Source organism: Salvelinus namaycush, chromosome 5 (genome assembly GCF_016432855.1).
Source record: "Salvelinus namaycush isolate Seneca chromosome 5, SaNama_1.0, whole genome shotgun sequence".
In the NCBI taxonomy this organism is placed as follows: Eukaryota; Metazoa; Chordata; class Actinopteri; order Salmoniformes; family Salmonidae; genus Salvelinus; species Salvelinus namaycush.
Window position 1 is genome coordinate 19,300,830 of NC_052311.1, and position 17,382 is coordinate 19,318,211.

Here is a 17,382-nt window from a genome sequence, read left to right on the forward strand (position 1 = left end):
GAATTGTGACTCTACTTTGTCTCTATACTGACACTTTGCTTGTTTGCCTTGCAGAGGGAATAGCTGTACTGTTTGTATTCTGTCATGTTTCCGGTCGCCTTGCCATGATTAAATGCGGTGGTTCGCGCTTCAGTTTTGCACGAATGCTGCCATTAATCCACGGTTTCTGGTTAGGGAAGGTTTTAATAGTCACAGCGGGTATGACATCTCCGATGCACTTGCTGATAAACTTGCTCACCGAGTCAGCGTATACATCAATGTTGTTGTCTGAGGCTATCCGGAACATATCCCAGTCCACGTGATTGAAGCAATCTTGTAGCGTGGTCCGATTGGTCAGACAAGCGTTGTATTGACCTGCGCACGGGTCTTTGTTCTGGTTTCTGACTATAGGCTGGGAGCAACAAAATGGATTCATGGTCAGATTTGCCGAAGGCAGGGCGCGGGAGGGCTTTGCATGCATCACGGAAGTTTGAGTAGCAATGATCCAGAACTCTTCCAGCTCGTGTCGCGCATTCGATATGCTGATAGAATTTAGGGAGTATTGATCTTAGGTTAGCTTTGTTAAAATCCCCAGCTACAATAAATGCAGCCTCAAGATGTATGCTTTCCAGTTTACATAGAGTCCAGTGAAGTTCTTTCAGGGGCGACGAGGTATCTGCTTGGTGGTGAATATACACAGCTGTGACTATAATCGAAGAGAATTCTCTTGGAAGATAATGTGGTCGGCATTTGATTGTAAGGAATTCTAGGTCAGGTGAACAAAAGGACTTGAGTTCCTGTATGTTGTTGTGATTACACCATGAGTCGTTAATCATAAGACATACACCCCCCGCCCTTCTTCTTACCAGCGAGATGGTTGTTTCTGTCGGCGTGATGCGTGAAGAAACCGGGTGGCTGTACTGACTGACAACGTATCCCGAGTGAGCCATGTTTCCGTGAAACAGAGAACGTTAAAATCTCTGATGGCGCTCTGGAAAGTAACTCGTGCCCTAGTTTTGTCCATCTTGTTATCTAGAGATTGGACATTGGCGAGTAATATGCTAGGAAGCGGTGGATGGTGAGCTTGCCTTCTGAGTCAGACCAGTAGGCCGCTCCGTCTGCCTCTCCTGCGGCGACAGCGTTGTTTTGGGTCGGCCTCTGGGATAAGATCGCACGTCAGGGTGGAGGTTCGAACAAAGGATCCGCTTCAGGAAAGACGTATTCCTGGTCGAAATGGTAAGTTGACATTGCTTTTATATCCAATAGTTCTTCCCGGCTGTATGTAATAACACTTGTGATTTCCTGGGCTAATAATGTAAGAAATAGAAAACTATGCAGTCATTAGTTTTTTTATGTACTAAGTACCTGAAGCGAGGCGACCATCTCTGTCAGCTCCATCTCATCTCAAATTGCAGCCAAAATAAATGCTTCACAGAGTTCAAGTAACAGACATCTCAACATCAACTGTTCAGAGGAGACTGGGTAAATCAGGCCTTCATGGTTGAATTGCTACAAAGAAACCACTACTAAAGGACACCAATAAGAAGAAGAGACTTGCTTGGGCAAAGAAACACGAGCAATAGACATTAGACCGGTGGAAATGATGAGTCCAAATGTGAGAGTTTTGGTTCCAACCGCCGTGTCTTTGTGAGACGCAGAGTAGGTGAACGGATGATCTTCCCATGTGATGGTTCCCACCGTGAAGCATGGAGGAGGTGTGATGGTGCTTTGCTGATGACAATGTCTGTGATTTATTTAGAATTCAAGGCACACTTAACCAGCATGGCTACCACAGAATTCTGCAGCGATACGCCGTCCTATCTGGTTTGCGCTTAGTGGGACTATCATTTGTTTTTCAACAGGACAATGACCCAACACACCTCCAGGGTGTGTAAGGGCTATTTGACCAAGTGAGTCCTGCATCAGATGACGTGGCCTCCACAATCACCCTACCTCAACCCAATTGAGATGGTTTGGGTCGCAGAGTGAAGGAAAAGCAGCCAACAAGTGCACAACATATGTGAACTCCTTCAAGACTGTTGGAAAAGCATTCCAGGTGAAGTTGGTTGAGAGAATGCCAAGAGTGTGCAAAGCTGTCATCAAGGCAAAGGGTGGCTACTTTTAAGAATCTCAAATATAAAATAATTAAAAAAAATTGGTTACAACATTATTCCATAGTTTTGATGTCTTCACTATTATTCTACAATGTAGAATAATACTAAAAATAAAGAAAAACCTTGAATGAGTAGGTGTGCCCAAACTTTTGTCTGATACTGTACATGTAGGTGGTAGGGGGGGTCCAATGTAAATAGTCCAGCTAGCCATTTGATTAACTGTTCACCAGTCTTATGGCTTGGGGGTAGAACCTGTTAAGGAGCTTTTTGGACCTAGACTTAGCACTCCGGTACCGCTTGCAGTGCAGTCGCAGAGAGAACAGTTTATGACTAGGGTGGCTGGAGTCTTTTTGGAAACTAACCATTATTTTGTCCCTACGTTATATCGGCATTGAATAAGTCACCCTCCCTAGGAGAGGGGGTGACCTTGACAATATATTGTTAAAACTAGAAGCTGCCTGGATATTTAACTTAAAGACCATTGCTACCTTTGGTCTCAACTTGGACTTTGATCTGAAGCCATTCTTGTGATTTTGCTATTCATTGTAAATGTTTGTAGGCCTATGTAGCCAAATTCTATCTATGATCGTATGCTATCCATTCATGTTTATGTGTTCTATTTATATCTGCAAATTAACCAATGACATGAAGCCATACCTGGCCATGATTACAGACACCTGTGTGTGTCCTTTGAAACTATATAAACTAGTGACCTGCAGTGTTTGTCATTATACCCTGATGAAGACAGCTCGTCTGTCGAAACGTTGGTTATTAGGTTATTGCATCCTGAGTTCCTAAAGTGTGCATCTCTCCTTTTCTTTTTCAAGTGTTCTACTCCGCTAGCCAGCACCTTGGCTAAACAGGTGTATCTTTCTTTCACCTCCAGGTGGCTGGAGTCTAACAATTTTTAGGGCCTTCCTCTGACACCGCCTGGTATAGAGGTCCTGGATGGCAGGAAGCTTGGCCCCAGTGATGTACTGGGCCGTACGCACACCCCTTTTCTCCTGCGGGGGAATAGGCGACACTTGCTGAATCTGACATAGTGGGAAGGGAAGTGGAGAGGCTGGGGATGAGCTTTGGCAGAAGCTTTGAGAAGGGCAATGGTTTTTCTTCCTTAATATCCTACTCCACTCTCCTTTTCACCTCATTTAACACCTGATTTACATAACAAAAGGCAAACATCAATCGGTGATCCAGGTATCATGACATGGCACAAGTGGGAGGTTGGGCCTATCCTCTTTTGCTCCACTATTGTTCTTCAAGTAAGGGGGAGCCCAATGACAGAAGGCACCATCAGCACAACTCCTTGAATGGCCTACTACATGAAGTTTTGCTCAAAACATATTTTTTTTACCCTTAAGTGTGTGTACATTATTGTATTTATAAGTGGGATATTGTTTTTCAACAGGAAAAGTTAAATATAGCTGGAGTGAGACAGCTTTGGATCTGGGTTCCAAGATTGTTTGGAACACATTTTGTGATCTAAAATTACGAGGCGTGTGGCTGCCTACCTTCGTGCAGGAAGGTGAGGTCCTTCTTGATGACGGGGAACAGGGGGATGATGGGTGGCTGGAGGTTCTGGTTGTTGAGCACATTGCGATACTTGGCCATGTTCCTGGATGGATCAAACAGGTCTTGCAGGTCCCCAAACAGCTTCTCGTACTTACTGGGCAGCTTCTCCCACGTGCCCCGGAGTCTAGATACTGGGGCCAGGTTCAGACCACTGTTGGGGGGAGGACCACAGAAATACAGCCAAGTTAGAATACTGATACAGTAGAGAAGGGGGCTATCTCTGGTTCCAGGCTTTTGTTCCAACCCCACACAAACATACCTGATTCAGCTAATTACATTTTACTGGGCAGCTGTTCAGTAGAATCAGGTGTGCAAGATTATGTTTGGAGTGAAAGCCTGCATGCCTAACTGCTGAATTTGGTGTAAAAATCTCCCAAATCTGTTTAACCTATCTACATCACAACAATACAACATGGCCGCCGGGTCTCCTCTCGTACTCCTCCACTCCGACCTCACCTAATGATGGAGAACATGGAGTTGAAGTTCTTGCACTCTCTACAATGGAGAGCTATCTTGATGAAATGCTTGACCGTCTTCATGCGCTTGAGCTGGTTGGGCTCCCGGGTCACCTCCGACGCCACCCAGAAGGTCTCTTGGTTGATGATCTCCTCGAAGCGCTTGAGGCAAAACGAGCCCGTCTTGGACTTGAGCTTGAACAGGTCGTCGATGTACTCGGTGGGCTCGATGGCGCAAAAGAGTTCGAAGGCGCGCATGGAGAGCTGCGTGGCTACTTCCATGGTGGACAGCTGGAGGAGGGAGATCTGGCCTTCACGAAGGAGGTCCTGGGCGTCCTCGTCTGAACAGAGGGTCTCTGTCTCCATGTTGCTCTTCAGGTAGTATCTAGAGAAGAGCAGGGAGTTCCTTTACTATTCGCTCACTTACACACAGGTATTCTATTGTACATAAACAAATGGTCTATCTCCATTTTGCTCCTCCAATAAAATCTTCTCAACACAAAGCACATATTTAAAATAGGTGTTTTTGTTGTTGGAGTTATTCATCAAGTTGAGTAACTATTAACAAACACCTGATGTACTGTGACTTAAGTAAAAGTAGAAAAAGACAAGGTCTTTAATAAGAGGGTGTGATTAAGATAGGAATGGTCAGGAGAACGTCAGCACAAGAGAAGGGGACTTTGCTATCTCTTGTAAAAGGGATGGGATTAACATGTATAAAAAATGTGATCAATAAAACCAGTCCTTACCTGCCACTGAGCTGTATCCTGTCTGCCAGCTTGGACAGTTGCTCCGGGAGCCGGCGTTGCTTGATGACGCCTTCCGGCGTGATGGACACCTCACACAGGGAATAGGCGTCGGGCGCTGCGGTCAGGGCGAACTCCCGGATGGCCTGTGCCACCACCTCTTTGGCCGTGGTGTCCTTACCGATCATGATGTATCGACTTTGCTGGTCTGCCTTGAACACCCGCAGCACCTGGTCTGACATGTCTGGATGGATGGGGGGAGGGGGGGGGGGTATGGGGGGGTGGAATAGAGGTACAACGTCAACACAACACTGGACAAACATTAGGGGCAAAATCCTCATTTTGGATATGGAGATTAAATAGGAATTACCCACAAAATTCTCATGTCAGAATTCAGCAATTTCATCGTGGACAGTAACATCATTCAAGTACCATTGCTTTTTTTTTACCCAATGTTACAAAATCGTGGCATCCCCACAACTTTTTGAATTCACCATACCACCCCAAAACACACAAAAATTAGAATGAATGGGTCACTGCTAGCCACTTACCCTCTCAAAAGTTTACAGGATCAATTAGTTTCAAACTGTACTCCAAACATTTCAACAAAAATGTCAACAACTGATGTCTGCTAGAAGCCACGCTGACATGCTCAATGGTCTACGGTGAGTTTGTGTAACTCATTTAGCCGACTAGAACATTGAAAGACAGAGGGGCTGACTGACAGCATTGACAAGGACATGATTGTGCTTTCCACAGCCCAGTTAGATTCAGGCCTACGTAACCCATTAAAACACACTGATTTGCAGGCTGCTGTTATCAAGACCAACAAGCCCAGACCATAACCACAGTTAGAAAACATTAACCCTTAAGACCCCAGATTTAGAAACACCATAGAAAGCTTGTGAAAGAAACAGCAGTTAGCTTGCAAAGAGGACAAGCGTTGCGTGGGCAGAACAAAAGCAGACTGATACTCACTTTTCACGACTGGGGCTGAAGGAACACAAAGAGTATGTGTGGGAGAACATTAAAACGTGGGTCAAACATCTGGCGAAGAATTTCCCCGGTTAGCAATGTATGAAAATAGACCGTCTCAAGAGAGGTGAAGACAGCCAAGTGGTGCTTATAGATGTGTAATGTATGCTTTATAATATACAGTTGTATATTAAAGGTTCAAAGAGGAGTGTGTCTGTTTGTCCTCACCAGGCTGGTTGTTGAAGTCCAGGATGCGGTGGTGGGACTGCAGCAGGTCAGGGTTGCTGGACGACAGGCTGCCGCTGACTGGCAGCGCGGCCGGAATCTGTTTGGACTGCTTCAGGCCCACGATGCTGTCGTCCTGCGACTGGCCCACACCCACGTCGCTACGGAAACAGAGGGAGGGAGGGGTTGGAAAGTTCCACTTTCAGAGGATAGAGGGCAATGTTTTTACAGTAAAGTATATCAGTAAGAGGTTACACTGCTCAATACATCAAATTACATTTTATTTTTCACATTCGCCAAATACAACAGGTGTAGACCGTGAAATGCTTACTTACATGCCCTTAACCAATAATGCAGTTAAGAAAATAGAGTTAAGAAAATATTCTTATTTTACATTCAAAAAAATAAAAAATAACCAGCATTGTAAATAAGAACTTGTTCTTAACTGACTTGCCTAGTTCAATACATTTGTTATAAATAAAGATTCATAAGAGGTTACAGTGCTCAACACATCTTCATAGCAGGTTACACTGCTCAATACAACACAAAAAACATGAATAAGTCAAACCTATTTTATTCCACACTCCTCTCCTCTAACTTTGAAGCAACCTTTTCCATTGGTCTCTGACGTCTCTTACTTGTATGGTTTTGGGGGCAGGATGCTGGTGAGCGTCTTGTCAAAGATCTTCTTGAGCTTGTTTCTTCCCCCCACCGTGTTGGCTTTGGCCTTCTTGCTGGCCTTCTCCAGGCCCATCACCTGCATTGAGTAGACGGGACACAATTACATTAGGTGTTAGGAACATCTTTACTAAGATAAAACCAGGGACATATTCATTAGGGCACACCATAGCTAAATGTTTTGCAACAAAAAAATAAAAACAAGCATTTCTGATTAGACAATGTCAGGTAGTACCTTCCAGTTTCAGTCCGTTTGGTGCCTAATGAATACGTCCTTGATAACATACACAACGCATTATGGGTATTGTAGTCCATCATAACATCACCTGCTCAACATCCACCGCCAGGTCAGGGATGGAGTAGCGCGAGCCCTTCTTGATATCCCCGATCTTGGGCAGGTGTGCCGGGGCGCCATTCTTGCGGTCCACCTCTGGCGGCTCCTCACCCTCTGCCTCGTGGTGGTGCTCTGGTCGGGCTAGGAGCTCCTTGAACACTGGGTGGATGAAAGGGGGCAAACGCTATCAACAAGGCAGGTCCTACAGGCCGCTAGTTTTGTCGCACCTGGTCTACTGTTCAGTCGTGTGGTCAGGTGCCACAAAGAGGGACTTAAGAAAATTATAATTGGCTCAGAACAGGGCAGCACGGCTGGCCCTTAAAAGTACACGGGGAGCTAACAATGATATGCATGTCAATCTCTCATGGCTCAAAGGAGAAATTTGACTTCGACACTACTTGTTTTTGTAAGAAGTGTTGACAAGCTGAATGCACTGATCTGTCTGTCTAAACTACTAGCGCACAGCTTGGACACCCATGCATACCCCACAAGACATGTCACCAGAGGTCTCTTCACAATCCCAAAGTCAAGAACAGACTATGGGAGGCACACTGTGCTACATAGAGCCATGGCTACAAGGAACTCTATTCCACATCAAGAAACCAATGCAAGCAGTAGAATCAGATGTAAAACACATAAAAATACACCTTACGGAACAGTGGGGACTGTGAAGAGACTCACACAGGTACAGACACGCATACGTCCACAAACGCGAGCACACAAACTCTACACACACGTACATTGTAATATTGCTTTATGGTGGTATTATATATGTTGTATTGTAGATATTAAGTGGTGTAATAATGTTATATGATGTACTGTTTTTTTTATTATGTTTTGTGTGTAATGTAAGCATCTTAATGTGTTTGGACCCCAGGAAGAGTATCTGCTACCTTGGCAAGAACTAATGGGGATCCTTAATAATTACAAATACTGTGTGGAACATAAAAGCATTACTGTTACTTATATTCTTCTATTAGTATTAAATTCATAGCTAGCCCTAATAACTCTTACCTAAAAGATTAGTTTTCACAGAAATTGACAAGTGGGTGTTGTTCCTCAGGATCTCATTGGCTTTCGTGAGCTGGACATTCTCAAAGTTCTGCCCATTCACCTCCAGAATCTGTTCAAAGACAAACAAAGATACCACAACATTACATACAGTATCAGCCACATCCTCAATCCTGTTAATTCATGCAGGAGTCAAATCCACAACTCTGATGATGTAAGCACCAAAACGCCAACCAACTGAGTGATGTGAACTCCTCTATGACATGACACTCATACCATCCCCCCTTCTCTTCTGTTCCCATCTCCCTCACCTCTACATTACTGGTCTCCACCCCCCCCCCCCCCCCCCCCCCTTCTCTTCCCATCTCCCTCACCTCTACATTACTGGTCTCCACCCCCCCTTCTCTTCTGTTCCCATCTCCCTCACCTCTACATTACTGGTCTCCACCCCCCCTTCTCTTCTGTTCCCATCTCCCTCACCTCTACATTACTGGTCTCCACCCCCCCTTCCCTCCCATCTCCTTAACACTACTGGTCTCCATTTCCTGTTAGCTGCCTTATGAAAGCTGCTGACTTGTCATGAGAGGGGAAGGGCTTCTTGTTTACACATGAGCCTGCCACTGAGTTTTCCTCTGAGTGAACCAAATGCCCTCTGGCTAAACCAGGAAGTGAGCTCTGAGTGAACCAGGAAGTGAATGGTGATCCCTCTATGAGGGGCCTTCCTCTGCAGTCATTACCACAGTGCTGATGGAGCAAATCAGGTCTAATGGCCGTTTCTGGGTCAGCACTTAAAGAAACACTGGTCATAGGTTCGGCAAAAGAGGTCTCGTTAAGACGAAAAGGGGAGTGAGATTGATAAGGGTATTTTAACTCTCGCGTTAGAGCCACTCATTGAGAAGGTTAGACAGAAGTATTGCAAGAGTAAACATACTTTGCAAGATGTTATGGTTCACATTTCCTTTAGGAAGCAGCTGCAAGAAAGAGTTTAAGTTTATGCCAAAACAAAGCACAGCCAAGCAGGGTTTTCAAGCTGGCATCCTGGATTTAACATAGGATCTTTGCCACCCTTGGGGCAAAGTATGAAAAATCACCAGTGAGCACACTAGTCTACTGAATCAGCACATCATGGTAGCTGTCTGATGCGTGGTGAGCTTTCTGATGCAAAACAGTGCCCTGGCATCAATCAGGTGGGTGCTACACTGCTAGGGGTTGAAGGAAGTTTCCCATCCTTTCTATGTAATGCATTTTGAACATATGAAAAAACGCTATATAAAGAATATAATTCTCGTTACTTCACCTGGTCTCCTCGTTTAAGGCCGGCCTCCGCGGCCTTGCTCCCGGGCTCCACGCTGTCGATGAAGATGCGGAAGCCCTTCTCGGAGCCCCCCAGCAGGGTGAAGGCTAGCGGGGCCTCCCTGGACGGCTTGGTCAGTGTCACTAGTCGCAGTTTGGCTTTAGCAGCGCAGGCAATGTTTAACAGTCTAAGGTGGCCGTACATTTTCTGTAAAGGAAAATTATGTTTAGTACTGGTATATTGCTCAATTCAGAGTTTGTATCTCAACTTTGTTACTATGTGGAATGAAATGAAAATGATAAATTAAATAATCTTTAGCATTTTAAATTGTGAAATAAGAGGCTAGCGTAAGGCAAACATTTGGACACTTTGAATGTTGAAACTGGACATGAAACACGCCGTAATGTTGAAACTGGACATGAAACACGCCGTAATGTTGAAACTGGACATGAAACACGCCGTAATGTTGAAACTGGACATGAAACACGCCGTAATGTTGAAACTGGACATGAAACACGCCGTAATGTTGAAACTGGACATGAAACACGCCGTAATGTTGAAACTGGACATGAAACACGCCGTAATGTTGAAACTGGACATGAAACACGCCGTAATGTTGAAACTGGACATGAAACACGCCGTAATGTTGAAACTGGACATGAAACACGCCGTAATGTTGAAACTGGACATGAAACACGCCGTAATGTTGAAACTGGACATGAAACACGCCGTAATGTTGAAACGGGATATGAAACACGCCGTAATGTTGAAACGGGATATGAAACACGCCGTAATGTTGAAACTGGACATGAAACACGTCGTAATGTTGAAACGGGACATGAAACACGTCGTAATGTTGAAACGGGATATGAAACACGCCGTAATGTTGAAACGGGATATGAAACACGCCGTAATGTTGAAACTGGATATGAAACACGCCGTAATGTTGAAAATGGATATGAAACACGCTGTAATGTTGAAAATGGATATGAAACATGCTGTAATGTTGAAACTAGATATGAAACATGCTATGCTTAACTGAGACACGGACCTCTCTCTCCAGATTGTTCTCAAACTCTTCAAGAAAGTGAGTCATTGCAGGGTCGCCTTCAAAGTCATTGAAGTGATTGTTCACCCACAGCAAGACTACCCGTGTAACCTGGGGATGCAAGAAGAAAGTAATTCAGATTCATTCAAAGTAAAAAATAAGTGGATGAGCATGGGCTTGGATTGAATGTTAGCTTGTTATATACATTTCTTCACATGTAGTTCTTTGTGTGTGTGTTAATCTGTATGTACACTACCGGTCAAAAGTTTTAGAACACCTACCTCATTCAAGGTTTACTTTTTATTTGTAATATTTTCTACATTGTAGAATAATAGGGAAGACATCAAAACTATGGAATAATGTAGTAACCAAAAAAAGTGTTAAATAAAAAATATTTTATATTTGTGATTCTTCAAACAGCCACCCTTTGCCTTGATGGCAGCTTTGCACAAACTTGGCATTCTCTCAACCAGCTTCATGATGTAGTCACCTGGAATGCATTTCAATTAACAGGTGTACCTTCTTAAAAGTTAATTTGTGGATTTTCTTTCCTTCTTAATGCGTTTCAGCGAATCAATTGTGTTGTGACAAGGTTGGGGGGTATACAGAAGATGGTCTTTTAACAGATAGGGCTAAGTCCATATTATGGCAAGAACAGCTCAAATAAGCAAATAGAAACAACAGTCCATCAATACTTTAAGACATGAAGGTCAGTCAATACAGAACATTTCAGAAACTTTGAAAGTTTCTTAAAGTGCAGTTGCAAAAACCATCAAGCGCTATGATGAAACGGGCTCTCATGAGGACAGCCACAGAAATGGAAAACTCAGAGTTGCCTCTGTTGAAGAGGATTTTTTTTTTTTCAGGTTAAGTTTATTAGAGTTACCAGACTCAGAAATTGCAGCCCAAATAAATGCTTCACAGAATTCAAGTAACAGACATCTCAACATCAACGCTTCAGAAGAGACTGCGTGAATCAGGCCAACATGGTCGAATTGCTGCAAAGAAACCACTACTAAAGGACACCAATAATAAGAAGAGACTTGCTTGGACAAAGAAATAGGCGCAATGGACATTAGACCGGTGGAAATTTGTCCTTTGGTCTGTAGTCCAAATGGGAGATTATTGGTTCCAACCGCAGTGCCTTTGTGAGACACGGTGTGGGTGAACGGATGATCTCCGCAAGTGTATTTCCAACCGTAAATCATGGAGGAGGTGGTGTTACGGTGTGGGGGTGCTTTGCTGGTGACACTGTCTGTGATTTATTTAGAATTCAAGGCACACTTAACCAGAATGGCTACCACAGCATTCTGCAGCGATACGCCAACCGATCTGGTTTGCGCTTAGCGGGACTATCATTTGTTTTTCAACAGGACAATGACCCAGCACACCTCCAGACTGTGTAAGGGCTATTTGAACAAGGAGAGTGATGGAGTGCTGCATCAGATGACCTGGCCTCCACAATCCCCCAACCTCAACCAAATGGAAATGGTTTGGGATGAGTCGGACCGCAGAGTGAAGGAAAAGCAGCCAACAGGTGCTCAGCATATGTGGGAATTCCTTCAAGACTGTTTGAAAAGCATTCCAGGTGAAGCTGGTTGAGAGAATGCCAAGAGTGTGCAAAGCGACCAAGGCAAAAGGTGGCTATCTGAAGAATCTCAAATTATATTTGATTTGTTTTACACTTTTTTTGGTTACTACATGATACCATATGTGTTATTTAATAGTTTTGATGTCTTCACTATTATTCTACAATGTAGAAAATAGTAAAAAAAAAACTTCAATGAGTTGCTGTTCTAAAACATTTGAAAGATAGAGTATGTAAGCATGCATGCATCTGTGATATTATCTATGCTTTAGTTATTACTGATGTTAAGTACCGTCTAGCTTCCATTACAATAAAATGACAAAAAAAAGACTTATCTGAGAAAGGATAGTAAAGTGTTTGAACTGGGATCTGACCTTGTCCCTGAGGCTTGGGTCGTGGAACCACTCGAGGAGCTTGTTGCCCACGACCATGGGGCTGGAGAGGAAAGTCCTGTAGGTCAACAGGAAATCCTCGATGTAGGTGGGGTCCACCACAGAGTGCTCCTCTACCAGGTGCATAGTCAGACGCTCCTTCGTGCCCTATAGGAGATGGTGTATAATCCTTTAGGTAACACTAAACGTCATATACATGGGCATTCATAACACCTAATATGTCATGACACCTTTATTAGGAAGATGTGGTTTGGAGTCTAAAGGCTTACTCAATAATGAATGAACTCACCTTGATGACGATGTGTCCCTTCCGGGTGCCGGTGCGGTCCAGCTCACGGTGCTCCTTGACCATGACGATCTCGCCCTCCTCCTCCACCTTCTGCATGTTCTTCTCCACCTGGTTGAGGATGCAGCAGTAGTCCTGCTGCGCTATGCACACAAACTGGAACATAGGTGGAGGGAGGGAGGGAGGGAGGGAAATAGGAGAAAGTGAAAGAGAGTAGTAGTTAGCTTGGGGACATAATGCTTTTTAGATCAACATGGCTGAGAAACATTTTGAGCTAATCTATTTTAAGACACCAATGAAATAAACACTCTCTCTTAGTGAATTAACCCAGCGTCTTCATTTAATTGGTTGGTACCTACTGGACAATGTATACTGAACAAAAATATAAACGCAACATGTAAAATGTTGGTCCCATGTTTCATGAGCTGAAATAAAAGACCGTTGAAATTTTCTATACGCTCAAAACGCTTATTTCTCTCAAATGTTGTGCACAAATTTGTTTTCCATCCCTGTTAGTGAGCATTTCTCCTTTGTATCATCAAGAACATGATTAAACAGTAAAATCATTACACAGGTACACCTTGTGCTGGGGACAATAAAAGGTCACTCTAAAATGTGCAGTTTTGTCAAACAACGCCACAGATGTCTCAAGTTTTGGAGGCAGAGTACAATTGGAATGCTTACTGCAGGAATGTCCACCTGAGCTGTTGCCATAGCATTTAATGTTAATTTATCTACCAATGTCATTTTAGAGATTTTGGCAGTCCATCCAACCGGCCTCACAACCACAGACCATGTGTAACCACGCCAGCACAGGACAGGACCACAATTGGCCCAGCGTTGACTGGGTTTGGCCGGTGTAGGCAGTCATTGTAAATAAAAATTTGTTTTTAACCGACTTCCCTATTTAAATAAAAGGTTAAAAAAAGTGGGGGGAAAAATACATTTTTTTTTAAAATGTCAAGCCTGCTTTAAAATGCAACAGACTAATTGAGTAAGTAACAGGGGTGGAGTATATAACACCATTCAATATATGGGAGAGAAGGCCCGTATGACAGGCCAATCAACCGATAGTCCATCATAATAGCCAGTCTCAGTGCTGAGCATTACCTGACAGTCGTCCATCTTAGTCTTCATCACTCCCTTCATGTACTCCTTCTCTATGGTGGGGGAGACCCCGAAGCTGTTGCCCATACACAGGATCTCAGGCCTGCCCTCAGGGTACGTCACCTCCACCGAGCCATTCAGGATCACTGACCACGAGTCCAGCTGAGTGGGGAAAGACCACAAACACAAACAGTTAACAGTCAGAAATGCTCAGTGATCATTCAGTGGACAATGGTTTAATACAGGAACAGGAAACTGGAGTCGTCGGGGGCCGGAGTGGTGTCACTTTGTCCACATCCTGTGTGCAAAACAGCTGATGCATTCTAAAGTGAAGATCATGATTAGTTGATTATGGAGTCAGGTGTGTTAGTTGGGACTGGGGCAAAAGTGTGACACTAATCAGGCCCCCGAGGACTGGAGTTGCCCATCCCTGGTTTAATATCAGGCTAGGATCAAATGTTAAAGGAAAATGAAGACAGCTATGATGCTTTAAATAAGTTTTTAAATCACAATTAGCCTTAAGCAATTAGTTAGCCATTAGTGATTAGTTAGCCTTTAGTTAAATCAAATAAAATGTTACTTGCTTACTTATGAGTCCCTAACCAACAATGCAGTACAGATAAGAAATAAAGGTAACAGGTAATTAAAGAGCAGCAGTAAAATAACAAAAGCGAGACAATATACAGGGGGTTACTGGAGCAGAGTCAATGTGCGGGGGCACCGTTTAGTCTAAGTAATTGAGGTAATATGTACATGTAGGTTGGCTTGTTTGTACAGTTGAAGTCGGAAGTTTACATACACTTAGGTTGGAGTCATTAAAACTTGTTTTTCAACCACTCCACAAATTTCTTGTTAACAAACTAGTTTTCGCAAGTCAGTTAGGAAATCTACTTTGTGCATGACAAGTAATTTTTCCAACAATTGTTAACAGACAGATTATTTCACTTATAATGCACCGTATCACAATTCCAGTGGGTCAGAAGTTTACATGCACTAAGTTGACTGTGCCTTTAAACAGCTTGGAAAATTCCAGAAAATGTTGCCATGGCTTTAGAAGCTTCTGATAGGCTAATTGGCATCATTTGAGTCAATTGGAGGTGTACCTGTGGATGTATTTCAAGACCTACCTTCAAACTCAGTGCCTCCTTGCTTGACATCAAAAGAAAGCAGCCAAGATCTTAGAAAAAAAATTGTAGACCTCCACAAGTCTGGTTCATCCTTGGGGGCTATTTCCAAACGCCTGAAGGTACCACGTTCATCTGTACAAACAATAGTACGCAAGTATAAACACCATGGGACCACGCAGCCGTCATACCGCTCAGGAAGGAGACGCGTTCTGTCTCCTAGAGATGAACATACTTTGTCGCGAAAAGTGCAAATCAATCCAAGAAACAACAGCAAAGGACTTTGTGAAGATGCTGGAGGAAACAGGTAAAAAAGTATCTATATCAACAGTAAAACGAGTTCAGAATCGACATAACCTGAAAGGCCGCTCAGCAAGGAAGAAGCCACTGCTCAAAAAGCACCATAAAAAAGTCAGACTACGGTTTGCAACTGCACATGGGGACAAAAATCGTACTTTTTGGAGAAATGTCCTCTGGTCGGATGAAAGAAAAATAGAACTGTTTGGCCATAATGACCATCGTTTTGAGGAAAAAGGAGGAGGCTTGCAAGCCGAAGAACACAACCCCAACCGTGAAGCACGGGGATGGCAGCATCATGCTGTGGGGGTGCTTTGCTGCAGGAGGGACTGGTGCACTTCACAAAATAGATGGCATCATGAGGTAGGAAAATTATGTGGATATATTGAAGCAACATCTCAAGACATCAGTCAGGAAGTTAAAGCTTGGTCGCAAATGGGTCTTCCAAATGGACATTTACCCCAAGCATACTTCCAAAGTTGTGGACAACAAAGTCAAGGTATTGGAGTGGCCATCACAAAGCCCTGACCTCAATCCTATAAAATAAATTGTGGGTAGAACTGAAAAAACATGTGCGAGCAAGAGGCCTACAAACCTGACTCACACCAGCTCTGTCAGGAGGAATAGGCCAAAATTCACCCAACTTGTTGTGGGAAGCTTATGGAAGGCTACCCAGAACGTTTGACCCAAGTTAAACAATTTAAAGGCAATGCTACCAAATACTAATTGAGTGTATGTAAACTTCTGACCCACTGGGAATGTGATGAAAGAAATAAAAGCTGAAAAAAATCATTATTTCTACTATTATTCTGACATTTCACATTCTAAAAACAAAAGCGGTGATACTAACTGACCTAAGACGGGGAATTTTTACTAGGATTAAAAGTCAGGAATTGTGAAAAACTGAGTTTAAATTTATTTGGCTAAGGTGTATGTAAATTTCCGACTTCAACTGTACATGTAGGTGGGGCGGCAGGTAGTATAGTGATTAGAGCATTGGGCCAGTAACCGAAAGGTTGCCAGATCGAATACCCGAGCTGACAAGGTAAAAATCTGTCGTTCTGCCCCTGAACAAGGCAGTTAACCCACTGTTCTTAGGCCTTCATTGTAAATAAGAATTTAAATAAAGGTTAAACAATATATATATTTTTTTTTTATTACAGTGAATATACAGAGAGTAACAGCGGTTTAAAAGAGGGGGGGGGGGGGGGTCAATGCAAATAGTCTGGGTAGCGATTTGATTAGACGTTGAGGAGTCTTATGGCTTGGGGGGTAGACGTTGTATAGAAGCCTCTTGGACCTAGACTTGGCGCTCCGGTAGCAGAGAGAACAGCCTATGATCAGGGTGGCTGGAGTCTGACAATTTTTAGGGCCTTCATCTGACACCGCCTGATGGCAGGAAGATGTACTGGGATGTAGTGGGCCTTACGTGATGCGTACTGGGCCGTACGTACTACCCTCTGTAGTGCCTTGCAGACGGGGGCCGAGAAGTTGTCATACCAGGCAGTGACGCAACCAGTCGGGATGCTCTCGATGGTGCAGCTGTACAACCTTTTGAGGATCTAAGGACCCATGCCAAATATGTTCAGTCTCCTGGGGGGGGGGGGGATAGGTTTTGTCATGCCCTCTTCACGACTGTCTTGGCGTGCTTGGACCATGATAGTTTGTTGGTAATGTGGACACCAAGGAACTTGAAGCTCTCCACTACAGCCCCATTGATGAGAATGGGGCGTGCTCGGTCCTCCTTTTCCTGTAGTCCACAATCATCTCCTTTGTCTTGATCACATTGAGGGAGAGGTTGTTGTCCTGGCACCACATGGCCAGGTCTTTGACCTCCTCCCTATAAGCTGTCTCGTCGTTGATCAGGCCTACCACTGTTGTGTCATCGGCAAACTTAATGATGGTCGTGCCTGGCCGTGCAGTCATGAGTGAACAGGGAGTACAGGAGGGGGCTGAGCACGTACCCCTGAGGGGCTCCTGTGTTGTGGATCAGCGTGGCGGATGTTTTGTTACGTACCCTTACTACCTGAGGGTGGCCCGTCAGGAAGTCCAGGATCCAGTTGCAGAAGGTGGTGTTTAGTCCCAGGGTCCTTAGCTTATTGATGAGCTTTGAGGGCACTATGATGTGGAACACTGAGCTGTAGTCAATAAACAGCA

At 44.0% G+C, this 17,382-nt stretch overlaps 1 protein-coding gene across 1 annotated transcript in view; it reads right to left on the reverse strand.

Moving 5' to 3' along the window:
* LOC120048027 (rap guanine nucleotide exchange factor 2-like) overlaps positions 1 to 17,382 on the reverse strand; it is a 148,149-nt gene that overhangs the window by 20,710 nt on the left and 110,057 nt on the right. The window contains exons 10-22 of the mRNA XM_038993699.1: positions 13,808 to 13,966; positions 12,701 to 12,853; positions 12,394 to 12,558; positions 10,435 to 10,542; positions 9,387 to 9,590; positions 8,093 to 8,201; positions 7,071 to 7,237; positions 6,705 to 6,823; positions 6,070 to 6,227; positions 5,845 to 5,859; positions 4,870 to 5,110; positions 4,122 to 4,505; positions 3,605 to 3,816 (exon numbers count right to left, since the gene is read on the reverse strand). Of these exons, the coding sequence (XP_038849627.1) occupies positions 3,605 to 3,816; positions 4,122 to 4,505; positions 4,870 to 5,110; positions 5,845 to 5,859; positions 6,070 to 6,227; positions 6,705 to 6,823; positions 7,071 to 7,237; positions 8,093 to 8,201; positions 9,387 to 9,590; positions 10,435 to 10,542; positions 12,394 to 12,558; positions 12,701 to 12,853; positions 13,808 to 13,966 (2,194 nt within the window). The remainder of the gene's footprint in view (positions 1 to 3,604; positions 3,817 to 4,121; positions 4,506 to 4,869; positions 5,111 to 5,844; positions 5,860 to 6,069; positions 6,228 to 6,704; positions 6,824 to 7,070; positions 7,238 to 8,092; positions 8,202 to 9,386; positions 9,591 to 10,434; positions 10,543 to 12,393; positions 12,559 to 12,700; positions 12,854 to 13,807; positions 13,967 to 17,382) is intronic.